This window comes from Rhipicephalus sanguineus, unplaced genomic scaffold, assembly GCF_013339695.2.
Source record: "Rhipicephalus sanguineus isolate Rsan-2018 unplaced genomic scaffold, BIME_Rsan_1.4 Seq463, whole genome shotgun sequence".
NCBI lineage: Eukaryota > Metazoa > Arthropoda > Arachnida > Ixodida > Ixodidae > Rhipicephalus > Rhipicephalus sanguineus.
The window spans coordinates 65,446-93,090 of NW_023615305.1; the positions used below are offsets into that span (position 1 = coordinate 65,446).

Here is a 27,645-nt window from a genome sequence, read left to right on the forward strand (position 1 = left end):
GTCATCGCCTTTGCTCAGCAGCTCAAGAATTGCTGGAGCTGCAGCCGCTGTTTTTTTGCCAAGAAATGCTATTTGCGTTCACTTCTGTGAACTCTTACATTGGTTTTCGAATTCAGCAGGAATCAAACTATGATTACACATTCCAGTCATTTTTTGTTAAAGTGCTTCAGCTTCCCTTTAAAGGGGGGAGGTACACCATAGTGAAATATTATAACAAAATAAGCAAAAAGTTGAGAAAAGGCATTTTACAAGTGTGCTGTCATTAAAAACTGAGAAAAATTGACCTTCAGAAAACACAAATCTTGCAGCTACTCTTGGCACAGTGCCGCCATCTTGGCATCATTGTAGAGAGAAAAGATCGGAATTCTAGATAGCCACAAGCCTGCATTTCACCAATGAAAAATAAAAATGAGCTCCATTTGGAGTTCCGTTTTTTCTCTGGTTTGAGCTCCATTTTCATTAAAATTGTTTTCTCAGTATTCATTTTTTGTGCAGTTGCTGTCAGTCATCTCTGCTGCCCTTCCACAACAAGTAAAGATAAAACCATTCCATTTTTTTACTGCTTAATCCACAAACATTGGTGAGCGTCATAAAGCTGTCCATATCTGTCTGCACACCGTACAGATTTTTATATTTGGCTTTTTAAACACTAGGTAGAAAGACAATATGTACAGGACATTCTAAAATTTTTGATGTGCAACATATAAAAAAAAGCTATACAACACTGAATGGGTCCTTCTGAATATTCTTACACAAAAATCTTCACAAACTTATGTCTAATTATTTAGAATAACAGTGAGTGTTCATCAAGTGTTGTAACTCAAGAACTACAACAGATATCAAAATTAATTTCAGCATTTTATATCAGCACATCAAATCACATCTGCATGCCGAATTTCATCACTTTTTCCCATAAATAACAAAAATAGTTTTCATTTCCACGTCCGCCCTTGCATGAAAAATTTTAGAACCACTGTCATTTCCTATTTTAATTTCAGGTGGCTGTTTATCGGGAGATATATGGCTACGCCCATACAATCGAGAGGACTGGTCAGAAATCAGGACATTTAGCAGGTGTGATACCATGCAACACATAACCAGGATGTCTACCAAGTCGGCATTTATAAATTCCCTGAGCCGAGTTTCAATATGCAGTGCAATAAAAACAGAAGACAGAAGAGAACAGAGCACTGGAGATGCAGCAATTAGTTTTCAGAAAGCCTCGCTTTACTCTGCCGCCCTTTATTTTTACTAAGAGTGTGCGAGTATTCAGACTTTCGAATATTTTTTTAATAGTGTTTGCTATTCGATTCGACTTACACCAGAATTTTACTATTCGAAGTATTCGAACTTCTGGGAAAAAAATGTAACGGTTCATAATAACAGAAAATAAATATAACAACAATAAATCGGTGTGCAACATGCTTTGTCTTGCGTTTTGGGGTGTTTACGTGCAAAACTGCTAGCCGTTTCCACCAGTGCTCCTAGCAGTCGCTGCGCAACGAGCTTGGCCGGAGGGTCCGCTACCGATGCGTAAAATGCCCATTCACGGTCCTGAGGAGCCAACGGGCGATACGATTCATTGCTTGCAACGAAGCACATTGCGGCTTCTTCATAATAATATCTGGGGTTTAACGTCCCAAAACGGCTTCTTCATTTTCGCGTGTCCGCTAGCGCGACGTCCTTGCCAGCAAAGTTTGGATTCGTCTCGTACATCGGCGCCGTGAGCGGAGTTCCTAGCCATGACTCCGAGAAGTACATAAGCTCGGTAGCGATGTGCGTGGCCGCGGTGCCCGATGTTTCAAAGTACGTCACGCTTGATCGCGAGTACATGCAAAGAGTCCCGCGATAGTCTTCGTCACGAGGCCCAAAGTGCTGATAAGCAGAACAGTTGGTCTGAGATGCACGCCTGCGATGTTCGCGACAAGCGCGGCGCACAATCATAATCTGATGATTGAGCTTCCACTTGCAGCTGCTAAACTAAAGCGTAATTATACTCTAAATGATCGTCGACCCATGAACACAGAAGGAATGCGAACGCACCACTGAGTAGCGCGATTTTGGACAGCCGTGACCTCGTGACGTGAAAGCAGCAGACGAGGTTCTGCCGGAGCGAGGATCGGACCAATGGCGAGGCATGCTGGAGCAATGTGGCGGACGCAGCCAATCGGAGGCCTCGAAACGAATTTCAAACATTTGCTTTTTGTATGCTTCCTTCTGAATGGAGGACCTAGCTGAAGCGGGAAACTTGAAGACAGCGAAATGCTTTCCGATGAGCCCAAAATAGCGGCCTCTGGTTGCACCATTGCGGAGGTAAAATGTTTTTAAAAACACGGTTTTTAGGGGCGAAGCTCCTCTTACTCTAACCTTGTCACGTCTCCGTTGTCCGGCGTAACCACCTTTGCAAACTGCCCACTACTTCGTCTTTGCAAACTGCCCCCTACTTCGTCTTTGCAAACATCCCACAACGACCCATCACCGATCCATCACTTCACCGACCATAAAGCCGTTATAATGAAGGGGAACGGAAGCCACGTCTAGCTACCACTTACGATTAATAAAATTTCTTGTATAAATATATACAGTGTTTGTCACGTCTTTGATGATGTACTGGGCTATCGCTTTGATTACTGCTCAGCGAAACCACTGAAGATTTCACGGTGTAACCATGATTGCTTCAGGAGCTTCGCCCAAGCTCTTCATCATTTACCCGTGGATATGCTGCGAATTTTTTTTGTTTGCAATTTCGGCAATAATTTTCGCCACCTCAGCAAAGGGAATAAATATTTTACCGCATTTCTGCAGTTGTCAGTGAAGATATTTTGGAATCAGAAAAAGGACTACAGAAACTGAAAATGTAATTTTCAAAATATCGATTTTTTTGTTATTTCTCGCTATACGAAAGCCGCATCACCCCTTAAAGGAGCACTGACACAAAATTTCGAAGACGAGATAATGAGTTAAATAGATGTATGCGGAGCCGTACACAACGTCTACGAAATATCAAGGGCCATATAGCCTAGAACATATTTAAAATCAATTTTAAAGTGCATGCCGCGCGACTGAGCGAGATGCGAGCGCTTCGCGACGCGGACATCAACGCGGGGGGTGTGTAAACAAACCTACGTCACGAGTTTGTGTTGGCTGGTGGCTGGTTGTGCCCTTGCGCTTGTGCCGTGCTACCTGCCATTTCTTCCTCCGTGCCTGCGGCTTGGCGTCTTCTAGTTGTGTTCTCTTCCGCTGTTCGCTCGTCGTGCCCGTTGGCAGATGTTATGGCCCGCTCACGCTAGCGGCAAGCCTGCCGCAACGGCGCGGTGCCGCAGAACGTCGGCCGTCGCCGCACGCGCGAGAGCTGTCCAACTTGCACGGCAAGCTTCGCCGGCGAGGCATTCGCGCCTCCGAAAAACATGGCAGCACTGCCAAAAGCGGTTGTCGTCCACTTCGAATCAATCAAGTGGCCGTTGTGCGCTCTGTAACGTGTAAGTTCCGAACTGATGCTTCCATTTGCTTTAGATTCATGTCCTTAAGCTTCGACAGCAATGTATTCGTCCCGATTCGGCGCCGTTTTTGAGAGCCATAGTCAAATAATCGATGCTGTAAGCTTAGCGAGTCGAGATGGGCGCTTCCGAATGCTCGGAGGATATAGATTACGCGTTTGTTAGTTGTTTCTAATCCTCCATAGCTGGCGCCACTTCACCTGGTTCGGCGCCCACCGCACTCACGCTCGCGCGTTGCCTACGTCACAATTTTGCGTGTTCACGTGGCCAGCTGTGGCTACCCGTCCTCCGGAAGTAGTGCTGCCCAGCTCGGTGCTTTGAAACCGAAACTGCGACTGGGCGCTCTAAAAACGTCTCTAAATAAATAACCGTCGCGCACTCGCGCAAACGAGGTTTGCAGCCGTGATAAGTGGATCATAAGCTATCTATTGCAACAAAAAAAATAAGGTGCAAAATTTTTGTGTCAGTGCTCCTTTAAGAATAAATCCATTCTTTGACCGTTTTTGTGACTTGCAATTGTTCATGTCTCGTAAGAATATGCTTAGGGATTCTCTGCAACGTTTTTTTCTGTAATTTCACTCCGACATTAGACAAATATTCGAGAAATATTCTATAATAATTCGATTCGATTCGCACTCAAGCTTCATTATTCAAATTCGCTTCACACCCAAAATTTTGCTATTTGCACAGCTCTATTACTTGATGTAGCAAAAACATATGCCTATTAATGAAGACAATTTGGGGTAATAAAATAATTATTTAATTTTTATGTCCCAAAATTTTTTTAGTTTAGACACCACAATATGATCACTAGGCACACCGCAGTGAGAGAGGCATTTTTATCATTTGGGTTCTCTAAATTGTGCAAAGAAATTTAAGGGCATGATCATTTCTGCATTTACCTTCTACAGCATAAATGCATCCACCGTGGCCGGGAATCGAGTCTGCAACCTCAAGATTAGCAGAACTCCAAAACCAATGACCTTCCTTCGGTTTATGCGTTACATATGTTCGGTGCACTCGGTGACTCGAGTGGCAATAAGTCAGTTATAGCGTTGACATGCTTAAGTGTAAAGGGGCATTGAAATAAGGCTGGTGAGGTCACCTTGAGCAGTTCAAGGCAGGCAAGACCCGCGACGAGTGACGTAGTGGTGGAACTGGCCGGTATGATCTCGTCCACAATGAGCTTGCTTCTGCCTTTGTCTGATGGCACTATGTTGTAGTTGGTGGCGCGCAGGTTGGACGCCGCAACAATGAAGTCGACATGCAGGTCGTTGTCCTTGTTGAACTCTATCGCCGTCAGGTGCATGTCTTTGAGCTTGTCCCAATCTGCAAGGGCTTGAATCACCTGATCTAAGCGTGCTGAGTCTGCACGTGAGAGGGAAAAAATTCAAGACAAATCGAACTCAATGCATTACTGTGTCGAGAGTGAATGAACACAATTATATAACAGCGGATAGCTTATATTAGCCAACAATAGTCAGCATAAAGTGACAATAGCCAGCATTTGCCATTTGCAAGTGACCACCAGCCAATTCGCAATGCCCATAGACTGTCACGCCACCAAGCGGATGTCAGGAGGAGGGTTAGCAGACGATAAACCGGCAGCCGCCCCGGAGTTCGGCTGCACTAGCCTGGTTGTCAACACGTTGGTTGGAACGAAACACTACGACTTTGCATGTTTCATGAAGCCGTGAACAAACCGGGCTGTCAGTGACAAGATTTAAGTTTGATTCATTCATGCGAGACGCAAAGTTTTTGTGAAAATACGTGGTGAAGCACCCTGGGCAAGTCGTGCTGCCAACGTTGGCACACAGCGTACACAATTGAGCTCCGCGAAGTTTTCTGTGGCCATGCAGGTTAGTGAAATGTTAGTGTCTGTCTCTTTATGTCGAAACTGGCGCTATTTCGCTTGTATATAATATGTGTTGGTGTTTTTGTAGTGTATGAAACCCATAACATTATACGCGGTGTGTCGCATGAGCTCGCAATGTCCTCTTTTATAACTGAATGATATCAGGGCCTTCGTAATGAATAGGTGATACACTGAAGTAAAGCGCCTTACATATTGTCAGAAAAGAGCTGTATGAATCTTGCGAGCGACCATTCAGTCATTCGCGGCTGCGCTCGCTCCGTGGCTATCGTGAACTACGACCAAGTACTGGCCGTGTTGCAGGCTCAATCTTGTCCTCAGCTGACGCATTCCGGCGGAGATTAAACGGGATTGATTGATTGATGATGGACTATGTGTATGTCTACGTTAGTCGACCCCAGCTGGCGAAATTTGATCGACAGACCCGCTTTCAACGTGGTCCAATTCACCCGTGAGTTGCTTCCATAGTCCGCTGTACTGCATGTTTGTTACTTTGTTGACAGGTGGCAGCACACTGCAAGCAAAGCGTTCTCTGAGCCCGAAACGCAGAGAAAGCGAGGCAGCTCTCGTCGGAGGGAATTCTTTAGATTGATTTTTGACAGTGATGTTCAAAGAGACCATTCACCTTGACAACGAGGATTTTTCACTGGACAGTAAAGGCTGTTAAATCACCGATAGCGACAGCGTCGATGGAGATGCTGCAGCAGCGATTCTCTTTAATGTGCTTTGCTGGTTAACCGGCAAGCTTGCTTGCTTGCTGGTACGGCAAGCTTTTTACAATCATAAGTCACTTTGACTGTACTTGATGTACGATAGTGTTGAGATCAAGAAAAAAAGCACAATTTTTTTTTGCGATGTACGTAGCGCAACTTTTGTGGCCGCATGCCAACAAGCTCGACGAGCGGAAGCCAAACCTGCAATCGCGTCCACAAGCCGTGCTGCTGAGTTGCCAAATGAAATTGACCGTTACCGACCGAATGGCTTCGTTGTTCAGAAATTCTTCGACGTTGCGAAAAGCTTGCGTGTTAATTCGTTTCGAGGTGCTCGTCAAACCTGTAACGTCCGAGAGAAGTGAACTGTGCACTCCGCGTTCCTCACCACACGAGTAATGATGACGGAGCAACATGTTTAGAAACCATCATCGCGCTAAACATGCGGTCCTGTGCAGCAACGATGGCGTTACTCGCTGGTGGCCTATTACCGTATATTACCGACTATAAGTCGACATTTTTTTCATAAAATGACCTTCCAACGTTCAGGGGTTGACCTATAATCAGAGTCCACCTATACGCGGAATCGTAAAGTCGACTTATCTGTGGGGTCCGACGAAAGGTCGTCGTCCTCGGATTTCCTGCTATTCGACGCATCGATAACATCAGCCGCAGAGGCAGCGGAGTGGCGGCAACAGCTATCTTACAACGCGCGCGTGCTGCTTCCTGAGCCGGACATTTTTGCGATCTGCCACGACGATCTCGAAACTATTGGCCGCGAGACCGAGCAGAGTCGGCACCTAGCGGCGCGCGGACGAAACACCGTGGTGTGGATGGCTCCTTGCGTCTGCTAGCCACACCGTGTTCACATGTGTGCATACGTCATGCACGTCCTCAGATTACAGCTTATTCCGTTGTGCTAGAACAGTATCAAATGCTTGTACGTATGCCTACACGATATACATAAGCATTTCGCCTTACCAGACTTGTATGCACTCTAATATGTGAGTACATGCACATGTCGGTATGGCGCTAGGTCTAACCATCGTACCGTCCATTCGTCAAAATCATTTCAATGGGGGTGCCACTTTGTCGTTCAAGCACCTCACATAGTGCTGGCGTCGTCCTAAACGAAATAAGAAGCACTAAACGTCGAGATGTGTATGCAGAACTTTAGCGACACCATCTCGTGATGTGTTGGCGATTTGGAAATCCTTGTGATACCGCAAAGCATGAACTAGCGTCTGCAGAGGATGGTTAGCGGTAAAAAAGACCTGAAGCCACGCATTCCTACAGCACTACGCGTATTCACCCAAACAGAAAAACAGAGTGCACAAAGTTCTACTTCATCTAATTACGCAGAAATACAGGCTCTCTTTCTTTGTAGCCGCTAGAGCAAGAAGTAAATACTTCATTGGCTCAGTCGTGCAACACTGTTTATATTGTCGTATAGACAAAACACAATTTAAACACGTGCAAATAAAGCAAGAAAAAACATCGAGCACAGTGCAAAACATGAATGTGACCGAAGGCCAGTAAACCATTTATTGGCACACTGCACTTCTCACGCACGTAATGGGTACGTTAGGCCGGTTTTGTGCACTGATGTGACAATGGAGGGCGTATACATTACCATTAGGCTACAGTCAACGCCCTTTATTCACCGACAATCGACTCAAACCGCCTACGGTGAAACGCCGCTGCGTACATTTGTATACGCGCCGCCGACCGCTTACCCACACAAACACGGTGACGGTGCTGCCACCTATAGCCCGACCTCACCGCGAATAGCGAAACTACGCAAGGCGAAACTACAGAGCGCATTTAAAAATCACCGCCACGCGGCATTATTGCGAACTGCTTGGGAAACATGGCCTCGAAAGCAGCATTTCAAACCTTTGATAGAGGGCGAACGATGCTCTATGAATGAGGAATTTACCTTGTGACGTGCCCTGCAGTTTTTTTTTTTTCATACAATCAAAACGATTCGTTGACAAACCATCGGCGTCCGTGTGGGCTGGCAACACTTCGCGGGGAACTAAACCACATGACCAGTCAGATGCACTCACAAGCGTCTTCGCGTATTTTTGCACTCACGCCTGTTCGCCATTTCTGCATTTCGCTTCACTTGCGAGCAGTGGTGTGCGCGATTTGCGACGCTGCCAAACGGATGCCAAGATGCCACCGCTGCGCCGGCAACAGTACAGCGCTGCTTTCAAGAGGCAAGCGATCCTATACGCAGAGTCGGAAAGCAACGTTAAAGCAGGGCGCAAGTTTGATGTGTTGGAAAAGTGCGTGAGGGAATAGAGAAAACAAAGGACCAAGATCTTCGCATGCGCCACTACACGCCGTTCCTTTCGCGGACCGAAGTCTGAACGATACCCTGCCGTTGAGGAGGCGGTTCGAGATTGGGTTCACGACCACCGGCACCCGTTCCGACGGCGAGCAGCAGCAGTGGCTCACACGATGGCAATGTCCGTGACTGCGTCCTTCTCTCAAGCGACGACAAGTCGTAAGCAATGTTTCACGGGCAAATAAATGTTTCTTTGCATCACTCCCTCTTCTGAAAAACTTATTGGTGAGCTATGGCCGCAGCATGAGATTGTGTTTGGAGTGAACCTTTCTTTCCCCTGGAAGGGGTTGCAAGTTGGGGGGTCGACATATAATTGGCAATATACGGTACTACGGAAATCTGACAGGCAGGCACGGTACGTATACTTGGAGCGTTCAGTTCGTACATTTTCTGTAGGGCGCACAGGATTTTGTACAGCATCGCTGATGCACGGTACCGGAGTATTTTTGGTCTCATATCTATTTCAGTGTAGTTCATGACCTCATCCGGCAAAAGTGGCACGGGCCATGCGTCCACACGCCCTACCTGTTCCTATGCTAACAAACGGGTTGACCCTCCTCCTGGCACCATCTTGAATCGCACAGCGCGCCACCTATAGTTCGTGGGCATTGCGAATATTAGCCATAGTGGAAAGATTGTCCAACAGCCATCATTTTGACAACAGTAGCCAACAGCAGCCAGTGCTAACCAATGCTGGTGTGTGCAAGTACATACTAAGAAACAGACACTGATCAGTGCTCTTCAATAACTGCAAGGTGGTTAGCAAAGGCATGCTCTCGCATTAGAAAGACAAACAAGACTCAGATGCTCACACACTTTAGCTACACTGTAATATGTTAGTATTCATACCTCCCTAAACAAACTTTTTTATCAGACAGCACCTTTTATCTATTACCAGTTTTATGTCGCATCACCGTTACTCTGTGTGCATGCGATTAGCTGATCTAAGAGTCCTATAATCATTGTGCCCTGGCTGTAATTGTTTACGAGTCCTTATGCTACACCTGCTGCGACAGCAATACGATGCACTATGCAACGCCTTGTCATCTGATCATGGTCATTGCTTTATTAGGATTGCCAGCACACAAGGCAGTTTCAATTCTCTGGTTTCCATGCCATTTCAGCATTTAAACTAAAGCTGCTTCTCATGTTATCTATGTTTTTCTAGGCTTCTTTCTATCTCTGCTTCATATACTTGTGCTATATTTGTGAATTACAAACATTTAAAGGCAGAAGAAACATTACTTAAACACACCATTCTGTATGACTGCAAAGCTGCCATGGTGGAAGGAAACACTTGGGTCTGGGTTCGGTGGTGGATGGAATGCAGGAACTTCAACTTTGTTGAGCACTCTTGATAACATTTCGGCGATCACCTTACGGTCCGTAATGTGCGGAATGCCAAACATCGTGGCACGCAGGTTTGCTGCACTCACAATGTAGTCAATGTGCAGGGCCTGCAATACAATGGGAAGGTAAATGCTAGTTGTAGGGGTGCCACTAGCATTGTGTTGCTATACAGGCAGTGAGAGCAACTGTGAAAAGAAAAATCGAAGGACTACAGATGCATTCATGGTGTGGTTTGTGCAGCTTAAGAGATGGAGCAAAGAACGCAAGGGTAGAAGATGATCGAGGCCTTTTCACATCCAACCATTAATCTGGCTATTGGACAATAAATCTGAATTCATCAGCCCCTGAGGTGAGCATGGATGATATTGTTATGGGGATCACGAGTGAACAGTTACGAGTCAACAGCAGAGGCAAAAAGTGTGTATGTTACAATATTTACAGTGCGCTGTGGCATGGAATGGACGGAGTGGCTAACAGCATCTCGCCCGGTATGCCACCTCCATCTTTCTCCTTTCGTTGCAAGATGGTCTTTGGCGGTGTGCTCATCCACAGTGCCTCATAAATCACCTTCAATGGACTGAGCGCCGTCAAGGTGTCTCCTAAATTGAGTCAGCACAAGCAGTGTAGTAGGGTTCGAGCCACAACAATGGACGACATCAGTAGCTGGTGTAACAGAATAAGACACACGCTGACGGACGGGAATGATGAGGTAATCAACGTCGTTAACCTTTCGGAGAACTTTGTAGGGTCCTTTGTACCAAGGGAACAGCTTCTCAACAAGCCTTGGCGTCACAGAAGCCTTGGTGTCCAGAGCAGAACTAGAGATACGGGAGGGCAGTCGACTTGATGCTACAATACGATAACCGGCGGTGACAGTTATCGTAGCCCTGTTTTTGGGAGGCCTGCGATGCACAGAGCCTATTGTGAGCGATTTGGCGAGCTATTCGAGCTCAAGAAATGATGTCCTGAGCATATGCGGTTGGTGCGGAAGGATCAGAAGGAAGGAGCGTCTCAAATGGTAATGCAGGGTTGCGGCCGTACAAAAAAAACCGGCCAGTAGCCAGCAGTGTCATGCCGGGACAAATAGTACACAAAAGTAACAAATAGCAGGGTGGCGTCCCAATCCCAGTGATCAGCAGCAATGTACATTGAAAGCACATCCATAACAGTTCGGCTAACCGTTTGGTAAAACCGTTAGTCTGTGGATGGTAGGCTGTCATAAGCTGATGTTTGGTAGAGCAGCTACGAAGGATTTCGTTGATGACCTTGGCGAGAAAACAGAGGTCACGGTATGTAGAATGCTGGCACGGAGCCCCGTGTCGAAGGATGACATCATTGAGCAGAAAGTCTGCAACGTCTGTAGCACAGCTACTTGACATGGCATGCGTGATGGCATATCTGGTGGCATAGTGGGTGGTGACGACAACCCACTTGTTACCCAAGACGGACATGGGAAAAGGCCCCAAAATCAAGGCCGATGCAAAGGAATGGCTCCGGTGGAATGTCAATACGTTATAGAAGGCCAGCCGGTGGAACAGCAGGAGGTTTGCGATGCTGACAGTGCTTGCAGGCAGCTACTCATTCTAAAAAACAGGGCGTGCAAACACGGACATAAGAAATAAGTCAAGACAGTTTCTTGTGCCCATGTTTGCATGCCCTGTCTCTTAGAATGAATACTTACCAACTAGCTCCGCTCTCTGTTATTCTAAGCAGCTACACATCTGTGGTGTCGCGCCTTACCAGGGCGGCGATACTACAATATCGGTGCGTAGAACGATACAAGCCAGGCCACAAGAACAGTTGCCACACACGGTCGTAGGTGTGTGAAACGCCCAGGTGTCCCGCAGTCGAGCATCATGTAGCTGTTGAAGAATGGTGGAATGCAGGTGTCGGGAAATCACTCGCAAGAATTTTGGACATCAGGTCTCATGTTGCGGCAATACAGAATGCCACTGCCTAGGAAATAATGGTGGTGAGAAGGGTCAAAACGTCCAGAGGAAAGTTCCTAAATGGTCTTCCTTAAGGTCTCATCCTGACGGTGCTCGGTACCGATGTCTTGCAGATCAGATATGGCGAGTACGCAAGAATAATTTTCATGGTCAGCGAGGCCAGCGGGTTCCATCGGATCACGCAAGTGACAATAAGCATCTAGATGTAGCCTGCCAGATTTGTAGATTACATCGAAGGAATACCCCTTAAGCCATAAAGCCCAGCGACCAAGGCAACCATAGGGGTTCTTTAGCAATGACAGCCAACAGAGAGCATGGTGCATGGCGGTCGGTAACAATGGAGAATGTGTGACCATACAAGTATGGGTGAAATTTTGCGACAGCCCACTAGCAACTGTTCGAACTTCAGTAGTTGCTGATGGGGCGAATTGGGCCTGTACAAGTGGCGAAATCAGCAAGTTGCTGAGTGGTGAGAATGCAGCCGTTTGGGTTTCGCACCATGAAAGGGCACGTCCTTCTTTAGAAGGTCGGTTAAGGGTTGGGCGATTGTGGTGAAATTGCACATAAAATGTCGAAAGTAGGAGCATAATTTCACAAAGCTCTCAACATTGTCAGCAGAACATGACACATTGAGGTCCTTGACAGTGCTAGCCTTGTCAGGGTCAGGTTGTACACCTGTAGCATTTACAAAATAACCAAGCAGAGTGATTTGTTGTCGACCAAAGTTGCACTTTTGGGAGTTTAGCTGGAGACTCGCTCAACAAGACAGCTAAAATTGCCGGCATACGAGCAAGATGACTTTCAAACGTTAATGAAAACACAATGACGTCGTTTAGGTAACAGACAGATGGACTCTTAATGCGATAGCGTTAAAGAGCTCATTCGGCAGAAATTTCTGTGTCGATGTCGGTGTCTTTTGGTTGTGAGCGAAAAAGCGATGGCCGTGAGCGAAAATTTGAAGTAGATGCAGATAAAGATGGGAGCCGGAGAGCATTTGCACTTTGGCTTTCCTTGCAGCACAGTTTAGGTCTCCACCAAGAAGCAAAGGCAGGCTAGCGATTGGGAAAGTGCTAGTGTGTGCGTGTGTGTGTGTGTGCGTGTACGAATGCGTGCGCACGTGCGTGCTGTTATCACTATTGCGTTCAACTCGGGCGAAGCTTAAGGGTCCTCCAATTTTTTGTAGCCATGAAGAAGGTAGTCCATCATGCGTTCAAAGGTTGCCGGTGCATTGCACAGTCTAAAAGACATACCCTCGAACTGATAGAGGCCATCCAGTGTGACAAAGGCAGTTTTTCTCCTTGTACAAGTCGTCAACATAAATCTGCCGGTGACCTGAGCATAGGTCTATGGATGAGAAGTATCATGCTCTATGAAGACAGTCAAGGGCGTCATCAACCTGAGGCAGCGGATGTACGTTTTTGTGTGTTACCCTGTTCAAAGCATGATAGTCAATGCAAAATCTCCAGCTGCCATCTTCTTTTTGACCAAGACGACAGATGACAGCCACAGACTTGAGGAGGCCTCCATGATGCCTTTGGAGAGCATCTCATCGACTTCTCATTGTATGAGCTGGCATTCGGAATGCGACACACGATACGGTCGGCGTCTGGCAGGATTAGCACCGCTGGCATGTATTTGATGACTCACTAGTGACGTTTGACCTAAAGGGCAGTCATTGAAGTCGAGGATATCCCTAAGGGCCGCAAGAAGCTGGTGGAGTCCCACAGCTTGACAGGATGGAAGGTCAGGGGCAATCATCTTCTTGATTTTGTCGGGGCACAACTGGTGGGGACAGTTGCAATAAAGGACAAACATCAGCGTCTAATGCCATGATGTCACATGCACCAAGCGCTAACACATTTGCGAGTGAGATGCCTTGCGGGAGAGCTTGGGTTGAGTTACCAAAGTTGAGGAACGGAAAATGTGTGTGATTGTTGACTACAGTCATGAGTATATGTGGCACGGCAACACTGTGGACCAACAGCATGTCAACTAATGGTGACACCATGTAGTAGCCGTCAGAAAGAGGTGCTGATGTCGACAAATGCAGCGACTTGCAGTAACAGCCCAAGATAATCGACTGAGCACAAACAGAGACGGTGATGGTGGAACGTCAGCAAGTCAAGGAAGTTCACTATGAACACCGGTTGCACAGTCAATGAGGGGAGCATGGGTTGACAAGAAGTCAAATCCGAGAATCAGGTCGTTGGGGTACTGCTCAAGAACAGCACACAAAACAGATGTGTAGGGATGGGCGAATATTCGAACGAATATTACAGTATTCGAATTCGCTTCGATACGAATTTATATTATTCGAAATTTCGAAGTATTCGAAATGAACGAATATATGTATGTTTAACCGCACATAACCCCCTGTAAAGGTGGTTTCACTGCAGCGTCAGGTTGCTGTACCGTGAAACCACCTTTACAGGAGAAATCTGCACTGCCGCGAAGCCACACTTCAAGGTTAAGTGTACATTTTTTTTTAAGTTTAAATCGTGTTATATGGGCTTATATGCGCTAAGTATAGTAATTTTTAAATTGTAACATATTGTACCACTTCTAACCTGCAACCTACTGCTATTCAAATCTTGATACTGTTCAAGGTTGCTTCCACTTCATTTCAACCAAAAAAGTGACATTCGCTCATACCTAGTTCCAATTCTTAAAAATTGTGCAAGGGTCATGACAAAAACACTCATTTTTAATAATAATATGCGCTATATACTATTCGAACTATTCGATTCGAAATTATTCGACCAAATCACTATTCGCTTCGGATTCGCTTCGAACCTCAAATTTGCTATTCGCCCATCCTACAGATGTGTGGTGACCGGCAAAGGTGATGCGTGCTGTGCACATTCCTATGACTGCTGAACTTCTTCCTTCAGCAACACAAATATACCAGTAGCGGGAGGAGTAAGTAAGTATTTCCCTCAGTCGACGACAAGGACGAGTGCTCATGACAGAGATATGGGGCCCACTATCAAAAAATGCAGAAACGGCTAAGCTGTCTATGTCAATCAAGTTTCATCAGGTCGGCAGTACCAGAAGAGGATTTGAAGTGGAAGTCGAAGATGCAGCATTATCTCTGAGCACATCTATTAGTTTTGCTGTCGAAGGTTGAGCGGCGAAGTTGGACGTTGTCGCAGAGGGGACGGAAAGGATGGGTGACATGCTGGCAGCGAATGGGACTTGGGACTGGTGACCTCGGGCGATGGCAAGTGGCTCTGTGGCATACAGGTGGCGTCAGCATTGTACGGCTCAAAAGGCTGAAAACAGCGGTAGTTATTCTCAATGTTGCGCAGCTCAGGAGGCTGGAAACAGCAGTAGTTGTAGGCATGGTTGGCACTGGCATACTGAGTTGTTAACGGCAAAGACTAACAGTTGTTGCAATAACACGCGACGTGACCTAAACGGCAGCAGTTGAAACGAATTGGTCGACCACCTTCCGTCCGCCATTAAGCCAGATTATGTGAACGTGGATAAAACCATTCTTCCTGGGGCAGCAATTTTGGGTGAGGCAGTGACCTTGAAGGAAAGTCAGTTCTCCGAGACTGAGCAACGGCACAGACAGTGAAGCCCCAATTGCCAAGTTCCTCCTGCACAATAGACTGGACCAGGGAAACTGAGGGCACATAGAAAAACACCGTGGCTGTTGTTGGGAAGAGCAGGAGTAACTGCATCGATTTCCAACGAACAATCCGTGTTAGTTCTGACAGCGGCGACAACTACAGATGAGAGATCACTCCGTCTTCGCATGAGGACGTTGTAGCAGTGTTTGGCAGCTGAGTGAATGACTTCGGAACGCACTGGCTTTTGGCCTGCTCAGAACGCGGCATTCCTCAATAATTTCGTCAATGGTCACAGAATTATGGCACAGTAATAGGTTGAACGTGTCATCTGCTATTCGCTTCAGCGTGTGACCAACCTTGTCCGACTCCAGCATGTCATTGCTGGCTCTACGACAAAGAGCCAGCATATCCTGAATATATGATATGTATGGTTCAGTGGATGTCTGAGCAGGGATCGATAGCTTTTTCTTTGGGTCTGCCTTTCAACCCATGGGCTTCCCAAGAAACTCAAGTTTTTTTGCTTGAAAGTGTCCCAGCTTCCAAACTCCTCCTCGTGGTTCTCGAACCACACCTTTGCTGTGCCTTTTAAATAAAATAGCATGTTGGCCAGCATGAGCGTCTGGTCGTAACAATTTATTTCCTTGATGTGTTCGTAGTCAGCAATCCAAATTCGACGTCGATACTTCATTCCTACTGCAGAACGTCCCGGGTCTTTCGGATGCGTAAGGACAATCACTGACGTCGTCATGACTGGTGTAGGCGCTGTCGCAGCTGGTGAAGGCGTTATTGTGGTCAGTGCAGGCGTGGTCGCAGCCTCAGTCTCGTCTTCCATCATGGAAACTCCGAGTCGACGACCACTTTGGAGCTCTGTTGTACAGTGCTACCCTGCACCTCCGCCAAATTGTTACGGGGATCACGAATGGACAGTAAAGGCAAAAAGCTAGTATATTCCAATATTTACAATGCTCTGTGGTATGGAATAGATGGAATGACTGACAGCATCTCATGCGGCATGCCACCATTTTTCTCCTTTCACTGCAAGATGGTCTTCGGTGGCGTGCTCACCCACTATGCCTCCTAAGAATATGTATTTCATGTTTTTGTGCCCAGACGTAAGTCACTTCTGGAAGTCTTCACACATTATTATTTAGGCCTGGATTCTTTCTTCTTGTTTTCCCAAGATAAAATTTGAGAGGATTAGCTTATTCCTTTCTCGTCCATCGATCATCTTTTTCGAGCGTTGCACAAACCACATCATTAATGTAAGGTGGCAAATTGGGCTAGTTGGAACATACTCAACATGTTCAGCGCAAAAAAGGAACACGAGAACACAAGGAAGTGCACGACACAAGCGCTCATTAATGGACACTAACAAGCTCGGTTTTCTGTATCATCACAGATGTGGCATACACATACACTGTGCAAACACAAATAGTACACACACAGAAACACAGAAACGCTCGAGTGACTTATATTCTCTTACATTTTCAGGGTCAAACTCAATGGGGTGAGGGCAGCGTTTCAGGCCAGACCAGAATGGCATACCAGATTTTGTCTCCTGCGAGGAATAGTAAAGCCCACTGGTTAATTCATAACCAACATCAATATCGGTCAAGAGAGAAATGCAAGAGCTCATAGTGGACACTAACGGAGAATTATATGAAATGTTCCAGTCTATCTTTCGCAGCTTCCAAAGCCCTATGTTCCTCTAAACCTAATGTGACCAAGTCACCAACTGCATCAGCTTCCAACTTTCTACGTTTCTCTAAACCTACCGCGACCAACTCATCAATTGCTTGAGCTTTCTATTATCGCCATGGTAGCCAAATATCAATGGAGGTGAAATGCAAAAACACCTGCGTGCTTAAATTTAAGTACTTGTTAAAGGACCCCATGTGGTCGCAACTAATCCCAAGTCCCCCACTACGGCGTCCCTCAGTCATATCTTGGTTTTGGCACGTAAAACCTCAGCAATTATAATTAACCCCATCATAAACTTTACAGCAGTTAGTGCGCGGCAAAGTTCACCAAAATGAGCCTTTTTACGTTTAAAGGGGTACTGACGCAAAAATTTTGGCCTCGCGTTTTTCTGCTGCAATGTGTTGCTGGGGGCCTGTTAGTCATAACACGGCACATTGTTTGCTGCAGCGCATGACAGATAATTAATTACAGGCTCCTCATTACTGACCAGTGTCAGTTTCGGTTTCAGAAACGACAAGCCTCCATGTGCAACTATCACCACTTAGCAGGTGCAGCGCTCAATCACGTCAGCACACTGAACTGTGACGAACTTTCGCACGGTTCGCGAGCAGCCGCCGAGAAGTAGGCTGCTGGAGCAAACGTGGCAAAAAAACATGGCAGCTATGACGTCATCATAACTTGTTGCAGCGTGGTCTAAGCTACGTTGGTATTTTGCAGATGATATACCCATGTTCACCGGAATCGATCCCGCAGACTATCTCGCCTGTGAAATATTCTGTCAGTACCCTTTAAGTGCATTGAAGTCCCAAGATGTATTGTCGAATATTAAGATTACAGTAGACTCCCGTTAAGACGAACTCGAAGGGGCCGCGGTCATCTGTTCGTCTTATCAGGAGTTCGGCTTATCAGAAGTGCCCCTAAAAAGAGACATGGTAACATGCCAAGTGCATCCAAATATGTTACTTGAAAACACTGAATGGAGTAGGCCTACAATGGCGGCAAAAAGACATGAAAAAGCATTTATTTGGCTCATCTAGATAAAAACTATGCCTTCAAGGAGAGTACTTACACGAATCGTACGAGCACCTGATTTCGCGGGTTCAAAAATAAAAAAAAATTCATGTACATACTGCTACCACATTTTAATGATAAAACTGTAGCACGCTCCTATGTTGACGATGACAAAACAGAGAGAGAGAGAAGCACAATTTTCCTTCAAAGAATGTAAAATTTATTGTCCTGGCAGTTCGTTTTCTTCTGTGAGCCTGTTTTGCTAGCTCTAAGATCACTTCTGGATGGGCCTCGGTCGCGTGCTGTTGCCTTGACAAAGTCATTATACGCTGAGTTGCTTAAGAAAGTCTGCAAGGTTTTTCTTTGAGGTCCAGATATTTTGCCGTTTTCGGCCCGTAGTAACTTTTCCTGAACGACGGGCAGCTGAAGATATCCCATCGGGCTACTCACGGTCACAAGCCTCGCCACGAAAAAGACACAACGCAGCTATATTCACTGTGCAAAATAGCCTTCTCTTGTCGTGCGCTTCCATAATCAAAATGGCTGATCACAATTTGCACTTCACTGGGAACAGATACAATGCACACAGGCCCTATGCGAACCAACGCGAATTGACCACAAAATACATGTGCTCGGCCGCCATTGTGTGATGGCGATGACAATGCACCTGACCCTTCTGACGGGAGTGCGCCGCGATCGTACTTTTGGTTTCGTACTCGATTGTAATGCACAGACCATTTTTGTTCCTGTTGTCGCTTTCTTTTTTTTTGCCCACTCCCCTTGCGTTTGCCCCTCTGACCACAGCCGAGAGGCCCCAAGCTCTTGTGTTCTTCTGTTCTCCTTTGTACTCCAGCTGGGAAACTGAAGAACGGGAGGGGCTTGGGGGTCCAAGTTGTAAATCCCCCTACTCTTTTTGTTGCTTTCTTTGCCGATAAAGCCCGCACCTCCCCCACCCACAGGCTGGGGGTGAGGGGGATGCCGGCTTTTATCTCGCGCCCTCCGCGTCGCGATTTGCTTCGCGTCTTTGCTCCCGAAAGCGCTTTTTTTTTCTTTTGTGCTTTTTCTCGGTCGCCTGAATGCCCAACCAAGACTGCAGTGTTCGTTTCGCAGAATCGCCAGCGTTGTTGACCACCGCGAGAGTTCGTCTTAACAGAAGAATACACTTGGGCGGTTCGTCTTAAGCGAATTTTTTTTGCATTGAGTCTATGGGGAACCAAACAACCGGTCCTGTGTTGTTCGGCATAAGCGAGAATTCGTCTTAACCGAGTTCGTCTTAACGGGAGTTCACTGTATAACGGTTCGTAAACATTACATTGGCATTTCTATTCAGCCACACATTCTTGCTTACAGAGCTTTCCTCGAATCGACACCAGCACTGGCACGCTAACTATAAAAAAAAAAATCACCCCGTGTATCGATCTAAGCTGTGTAATCATTCGTCCTCTCAGTATCCTTTCTGCATATACAGTAGACTCTCATTAAATGGAACCTGCAGGGACCAGGAAAATATGCTCAGTTTACCAGGCGTTCTGTTTACTGAGAGATGAAAAGGTGCAGAATACAAGTATGAAACCAATCTTGTGAGAGGCAGTTGTTCCATTTATGCAGCAGTTCCATTTAACAAATTTCCGTTTACTGAGACTATACTGTACATGGTGCCCGATGTCTTCCTATGTAGTTCACTTGCACTGCCCGATAAATGTGAGCTCTTACGTAATTTTTGGGGAAAATACGAAGAAGCTGCTCTATCTTTCCCTTGTACTGCTCCTCGAAACACATATGGGCAAAGGCAACGCAGTCGTCGAAGTCTGTCGCCCGGTAATCGAGAATCATCTTCTTCATTTCCTCCAGCTTCACCACCTGCATCAAAATTGAACACGATAACCCTATTTACTCATCTTGCGCCCAATGCACATGTTGTTTATGAACAATCGTTTGCACTCACTACAAAAAAATGCTGCCACAATGCCGGACAATTTCTAAAAAATTTGAGACAGCAACAAAAATGAAAAAAAAAAAAACAGTTTCTTACCTTTTCTATGAGTTCTGGCTTCTCCAAGACGTTCGGCCGAAACTTGGGGTCACTGCAATGGTCAGTCAATAAAAATTTCAGTTCATTTAATCTATTCTGCGCAATGCAATCATGACAACAGCTGCAAGACTTAGATGAAACCAAAATGAATGTGCTGTGTCGCAGGATAATGAAAGCATAAAAAAAAAAAAAATAAGGCCACAGTGATGAGATAGTCCGAACGCAACAACATGCACCTGTGCCAAATGTATGCTGATAAGTACATTACCTAGGCCAGTGCTTCCCAGATCTACTGCTCTAAGCAATCAGTTTGACCTCTAGAGGCAGGGCTGGGCAAAGATACTTTGAAATTGTATCACGATACGATACAAGACATTCGGACAACAAGTATTTGAGGAACAGATACAAAATACATTCGATACATTAGCAACTTTGTTATTATAGACTTATATAATGTAACAGCAAACGTGTATGCACAGAGACGTTTGCTCAAAAATTTCGTAACTGCAAACAACTTCATTTAATTTAATAAAATATGTGTTAGTACCCTAAAAGTTCTGTCCATGCTTTCTGAAAGTATATTAGTAGTTTAATACCGAAACAACTTATTAGGATCAGTTTAGCTGCTTAACATGACAGATCTTTATACACTGCGCCGTCAGTGGTTTTGCGGGTCACTTTTGTAATTGATGGGTGTCACTGCTCCACTTGCTGACCAGCTAGCGAGTTGCCATCTACTTAAAAGAACGTCCATAAGAAGCCTTTACACGATGGTGCAAATATTGCTGTGCAGTCTTACCTTGTCCCTAAATGTACTACCGCTTTCGCAATACCGGATCACGTGTCAGCTAAAGCAGCAAGAACACTGGAAGCGATATTTTTTTTTTTTTCACACATCTTGTGCACATGGTCGACATAAAACTGCAATGACTTTTCATATTCCTTATCTGCTGGCATCAGCGGCATAGCCAAGGGGGAGGTTTGGGGGAGGGAGGGTTCAACCTCCACCCCGCAAAAATTTGCAATTTTGCTTGCATATAATACATGCACACATACAATGCACGCACGAACATACTTAAAGTATAGTTGAACCCCCCGAAAAAATTTCTGGCAACGCCCTTGGCTGGCGTAAAGCATTAGTGACCAACATGTTCACTAACATGCAATCTTTTAACATTTCTTCTCAGATAGTACTTGTGTTGCCCAGAAACGTCTCAGATGTGTTGCTACATAGAGTGTCACAGGATGCCAATGCTATTCACACTATTGCCACTTATAGGTCAGATTAGTTGGTTTTGTAACAGTAAAAGAATTTCACAACGACCTAAAATTAAAAAAACAAACAAAACGAATATATCTGAGTGAGTGAGGTAGTTCCGTAGCAAGGTATTCCAAAGCAAACAATCACAGTGAATAAGTATACAGGTTGTTTCATGCAACTAGAACCAAATATTGAAAAAAGGTTGTAACTGCAACTGAACGAAACCAACAACATATGGTTTACTGTCATGTGGCGCTCGTTATGGCATTTTTTTTACTACAGTAAAACCTCGTTATAACGAAGTTGAAGGGGAGTCGTAATTACTTCGTTATAACCATTAGTTCGTTATAGCCAATATCCATTTCTACCGACAATTAGCACGCAAGAGAGGATGTACTGACCACCAAATCCCACAGCAGCCCGCCACGCAAAAACGAAAAACGGCCGTCGCACGGAGAAAAACTATCAAAAGAAAGAAAAAAGAGAGAACAGCAAAGAACTGCTACTTTATTCACGCCAAACTCGGCACACCAGCTGGCGGCTCACTTAGCAGAAAAATAGTCCTTAATAGACTTCTGCCGTGTCTTCCTCAGACGGATGATGGCTTTTTCGGCCGCTGCCGCTATGTCGAGTCCGTCCTCGCCGTCATCGTGAGCGCCGAAGAAGCGGCGCAGCAGGTCTGCCGCATCCAGCGCTTGCGCGGACGTCGGAACATCGGGTTCACCAACTCCGGGCTGTCGTCGACACATTCGTCACTGTCGTCATTCACCACCCCTGTAATCGCGCGCACAATTTCAGCCTCTGTCAGCTCTTCGGTTGTCACCGCGTCAGCATCGGCACCGACGTACGTGCAGAAGGTGTCGCAGTCGGGCACAACTCCGGCGTCAAGGAGAGCGTCCCACGACGCCAGGTCTTGGTCACCCGCGGCAGCCTCAGTGGCGGCAGCACCGATATCTTCGCTGTCACCGCCGCTGTTGACGCCAAATGAGGCATGCCGGAAGCAGTTGGCGATCGTGCTTGCTGTTCAGACATCCAAGCAGCCTGTAGCATCTCGATCGCCATGTAGAGGTCGATTGTAGTCTCGCGCTTCGATTACACGCTTGCGGTACCGTGCTCAACGCTACGCCGAAATCTTCGGCAACTTTTCTTCTTGACGCCGGACTCAACGGCTTTCAACATAGCCGCCTTCTGCACGATTGTAATCGTTTTGCGCTTTCGTTTGCCGTTGCCCGTCGTCCATCTCCTGTCTAGCGGCGGGAACCGAGAGAGACGCTGTTCTGATGCACACGCAGCGAACGACAAGCAACAAGGCCCGCGCCCACGCCGCGCGGTCGCCGCGTCGCCGTCCCTGGTCCCGCCGCCCACGCGCGCAACAGGAGAGCGGGCGGGTCCACGAGTTCCGCGGGAGAGGGAGGCCGGGTGACGTGCGCGGGTGGGTCCACGAGTTTCAGTGGAAGGGGAGGCAGGCAGACGCGCACCCTCGCGCGTGTTGGCAGGCGGCTCTCGGGAGCGCGAGGCGCGAGTTTTGAATTACCGCATCCGTGATGGGACGTAAACCGTCGCGCGCTATAAGACATTGACTTGCCGGCTACCAGAATGGTCAGTAAATGCTCGATAGGGAAAAAAAAAGGTTCGTTATATCCATTGCGAGGAAATTTTAGCTTCGTTAAAACGAGGTTTTAAATACATGGGCGTCTACGGGAATTTCAAGGGGAATTACGATTGCTTCGTTATATCCATTAGTTCGTTATATCCCGCTTCGTTATAACGAGCTTCTACTGTATACGCTTCAATGGTTCATTAACTAAGGTCAATTCTGCTATATTTTAATATTCACTTTAGGGCCAAGTGCATTTTGTTACGTCGTAGATGGCATTATAAAACGACCGATCAAATTTTTTTATGGCTACGTACATGCTGCACGGTAAATTTTTCCGGCTCTTAAAGAAAGCCCAAGAAATATGAAATAAGCCACACGACTGCGCTCGTGCACTACCGTACTGCAGCACTCTCAAACGTGCTTTGAGCGAAACAAACGAAGCGCGGACCATCAGCCTGCCGCTTCTCAGGACAATGGCGTTTTTTTCACGTGCAGCCGTCCAAAATGCTGATGCACTTGGAAGCCAGTGCGTAAGAGCCGTGACCACTCATGTCGCCACGGTCCACGCGCCGGTTTGACAGCACTGCAGTATGGTAGTGCGCGAACGCATTCACAAGCTCATATTTTGCTGGCTTTCTTGAAACACCGGAAAAAATAACCACGCAACGTGTACGTTGCCAAAAAACGAAAAATAAAAAATATCGTTCGTTACGGAAGGCCCTATACAACGTAACGAAACGCACTCAGCCCTAAAGTGAAAAATAAAAATTTGCATAATGATCTAGCTAATTAACCAATTAAGCTCAATATAGAATGAAGCAAGCCGAGCGGCCTACACCTAAAAGAAGAAAAGTCGAAACAACAACAAGACAAGGGGCAGGGGTCTTCATGAAGTATGTGCGCCCTGGAGATCCGCCAGTCGATCTTCCTGTTGACGTGATGACAGGTGAACTCATCTCAATAGTTCTCGAGAAGGCGTCTATGTCGCTCGACGAACTCTTGGAAAAAATAGTCTGTGAAGATAAACCTTCAAGTCTCCCTTTTCAACCACCTTGGGACATTGAAACTAGAGAAGCCAGCTGCATCGGAGCCAACTTCCCATGCAGACCTCTCCGTTGTTCTGCAGGCGATCCAAGCTCAGTAGAAACAAGTTTACTGACAAAATGAAATGATTCAAACTCTTTTATCAGCCTTGAGCCTGAGAGACAGCCGTCCTGCTCAGCTTGTGAAACTTGAACCATTTGATAGTTTGTCGGGAAATCCAGAGGCATGGATTACTTTCTTTGAATACGCCTGTAAACAGAACGGCTGGCACACCGACGAACAACGAGTGACATGTGCTCCGTTTTTAAGTGCCATCGCACGAAAATGGTACGAGTTGCATATCATAGGACATGAATGTGATACATGGAGCACATGGAAGGAGAGCTTCATCTCATAATTCCGTGGGAGCCCGCTTGAGCGATGGCATCAAGCCATTTTCCACCGCTACTGGTCAGGACCAGTGATCGAGTATTTCTTTGAAAAGCGTCGACTGCTCCTATTTGCAGAGCCGGACCTTCCACTGACTTCCGTTATAACGCTCGTCATACACGGCTTACCTCGGGAATTGCAACGACAGGTTCAAGCTAGAGTGCCGAAAACTCTGGAGACATTGCGGCAGTCACTCCAAGATATGGCCTGTCATTGGACGGAGAGGACAGGAAAGCTGCATCGAGATGTTCAAGGGACAGGACCGTCGGGAAACAGGGAGTTTCGTGCGCAGCCGCCAAAGTCTTCGCAAGCGGCAAGACACCGCGAGTCGTTGCACGACACCGCGAGTCGTTGCACATTACCGAGATGGAGTCTATGACTGAAGGACGCATTTCGCAAATATTAGAAAAAAACTAATAAATGAGCGTTCTCAGTCTGACCCTAAGACACAAAACGAGACTGTTTCTTTGACTTCTCCAAGCTTGTTGCATACAGACCTGGAGGTCAATGGACAACGCATACGAGCACTGATAGACAGTGGGGCGTCTGTACAGTAAAACCTCGGTGATACAAATCTCGCGGGGTTACCAAAAATATTCGTATCATTCGAAATTCGTATCACCAGAAAACGTGAAAAATTAGTATGCGACAAAAGAAAGTTGGCATACGTTTTAATTTAGTGTTTCTCAAGGCCGCAGCGACGTCATGAACAGCTCTGAATGATTGCCAGTAAAGTGTTTAGACGTCTACAATCATACTTGTACTCGTAAATATACAGTGCATGCGCGCGTGTGTAATTAATGAACTAGATGTGTTGTGCCCCGTGACCGCTAGTAGCCCCTTCCTAATCTTACTACGCTTTGCTGCATGACACTATAGTACTGCGGTGAAAGTGACTTAAGAAGCGCTTTGCACACAACAGATAGAGGCGAAGCTCCTTCGCCCAGATCATCCGCTTCATCTTTTGGGGTCTTTGTCCACCTTTAATGGGACACCATGACGGACCCGCTTCCCAAGTTTCAGTCTTGTTTCATAGAACATCTGATTGGGGACATGGTTTGAGTCGACGTGGCAGGGACGTGTTAACACAGTACAAAGACGCTGCTGCCTCTAGCACAGGAACACGCGTCAACGCGTCAGAAAAAAAAAGGGCGACGTCAACGTCGCCCTTTTTTTTCCCGGCGCGTTGACGCCTAAGGGCCTCCGAGATTAGCGCGCACTATCTCGGAGGCAACAACGCACCGTTGATGGTCATGCAGCGCGTATGCCCGCGCCCGCGCGTGACTGCCGGATCTTCCGCGATAGCGCGGGCAGCACCTCTTCGTACCTGTGTGCTAGTGTACATTCGTATCAAACGTCGTGGGGTGCAAATCGGTTCGCAACAACCGTACTCCAATACGTTGCAGGGTAATGGGCCTTGGCCGGGACCAGAGAAAAATTCGTATCACCCCGAAATTCGTACGAGCCGTGATCGTATCACCGAGGCTTTACTGTATCCTTAAGAACAGCAATGCTAAAATCAAGATGTATTCCGGGGAAGGTCTGTTCTTGTGTACGATGGAAGCGATGGAAGCGAGAAAGAGTATTGTGAGTGATGTACCAGTCTAAAACTGCAGAAGTTGTTGCAGTAGTTCTAGACGAAGTGGCGTACGACTTTCTCCTTTCTCGTCCTGATATGAAGCGGTTGAGACTGAATATTTATTGAAACGATGAAGTGTCTGTTGATAAAGAAGCTGACAAAGCGGAGCCGTACTGAACAAAAGCAGTGTAATTCCATAACTGTACCCCAAACTGGTTTGCTTGGGAGGGTATCCACCGGCGACTACAAATTTTGAGGTTCCATTTCAGCTTTACAACAAAACAGTTGTGAAAAAAAAAGAAAAACATATAACTTGACGCGAGAGAAGAAAGCATGGCTAAAAGAAGAACTTCAAAAGATGTTAGATGCCAATGTAAGTCGCCCGTCGGTGTCTCCATTTGCCTCACCTATTACCATTGCTCCAAAGGAAGACGGTAGCTGGCGCCTGTGCACGGATTACAGAGCAGTAAATAGCCAGACACTGCTGATTCCTTTTCCAATGCCGAGGATCGACACCATCATCGATGAAATGGGAGGCTGTACCTGCTTTTCTCGCATAGACCTGTGCAAGGGCTTCTGGCAGGTGCCTCTACAAGACACCAAGCAATACACTGCATTTACAATATCATTTGGCATGTATGAATATAACCGCCTTCGTTTCAGAAATGATGAACGCAGTATTGGACCCCTACATTGGACGCTTTTGCAACGTCTATGTAGACGACATCATCACTTACTCTAAAAGTGAAAAGCTCCATGAAGAACACCTGGCTCATTTTCTGACAGCATTATATCTGATGCTAGGTTAAAAGTTACTAATTTCAAGAAGAGTGAGTGCTTCAAAACCAAAGTCACCTTTCTGGGCAGACTTTTAGATGGAACAACAAAGAACACGAAGGAGGAATCGGTCACTCGCATAAGAAAGCTAGCAAAGCCGTACGATGTACACTAGGATTGGGTCATTTTTGAGCCTTCATTCAAGATTATGCCCTGAAAAGTCGCTGCCTCACAAGACTGACGCAGAAGGATGTTCCCTTTTGTTGGACAGAAGAATGTGACGACGCCTACAGAGAAATGGTCCACTTAATTTCTTCTGATCCAGTGCTGTGCTTACCAGACTTTTCGCTGCCCTTCGAATTGAACACCGATGCGTTCACTATTGGCCGCGAGATCGAGCGGAGTCGCAGCCTGGCGGCTATGGCTGAAGCGCGCCTAGTGTGGATTGCTCCATGAGTCGTCTGCTAGCCGCGTTGTGTTTGCATGTGCGCGTACGTCATGCAGGGCCTCAAAAGGCGGTTTTTTCCGTTGCGTTGGTGCAACTTTAACCGCTCGTACGTATGCCTAACACGATGTAAAGACGCATTTGGCCTTGATCGGCTGTATATGTACTGTAATAAGATCAGTGAGTGCACTTGTCGAGAGTGCGTGTGTGGTCGTCGTACCGTGCGTTCACGAGAGTCATATCAGTGTAGGTGCCGCTCTGTGGTTCAAGCGCATTGCAAAGTGCACTTGGCGTTGTCCTAAAGATGAGAAGTATTAAATCTCATGTGAATATAGCCTTTTAGCGGCTCGGTGGTTGAAAAAAAGGCTCTCCTGCACTTGTGCATTGTGGTTAGGTGTATAACTTCGGGACTGTCGTTTATAGGCTACGCGACGAGCTTTAGTTGTGTACGGTCCTGGT

The 27,645-nt window shown here is 46.5% G+C and overlaps 1 protein-coding gene across 1 annotated transcript in view; it reads right to left on the minus strand.

The window, feature by feature from the left end:
- Window positions 1–27,092, minus strand: part of LOC119377432 (ubiquitin-like modifier-activating enzyme 1) — a 46,991-nt gene extending 19,899 nt beyond the window's left edge. Inside the window, exons 1-6 of the mRNA XM_037646903.2 lie at window positions 27,079–27,092; window positions 20,052–20,103; window positions 19,733–19,879; window positions 16,791–16,865; window positions 9,689–9,890; window positions 4,603–4,865 (exon numbers count right to left, since the gene is read on the minus strand). Coding sequence (XP_037502831.1) covers window positions 4,603–4,865; window positions 9,689–9,890; window positions 16,791–16,865; window positions 19,733–19,861 — 669 coding nt within the window. The 5' untranslated portion in view covers window positions 19,862–19,879; window positions 20,052–20,103; window positions 27,079–27,092. The remainder of the gene's footprint in view (window positions 1–4,602; window positions 4,866–9,688; window positions 9,891–16,790; window positions 16,866–19,732; window positions 19,880–20,051; window positions 20,104–27,078) is intronic.
- Between the last annotated feature and the right edge of the window lie 553 nt (window positions 27,093–27,645).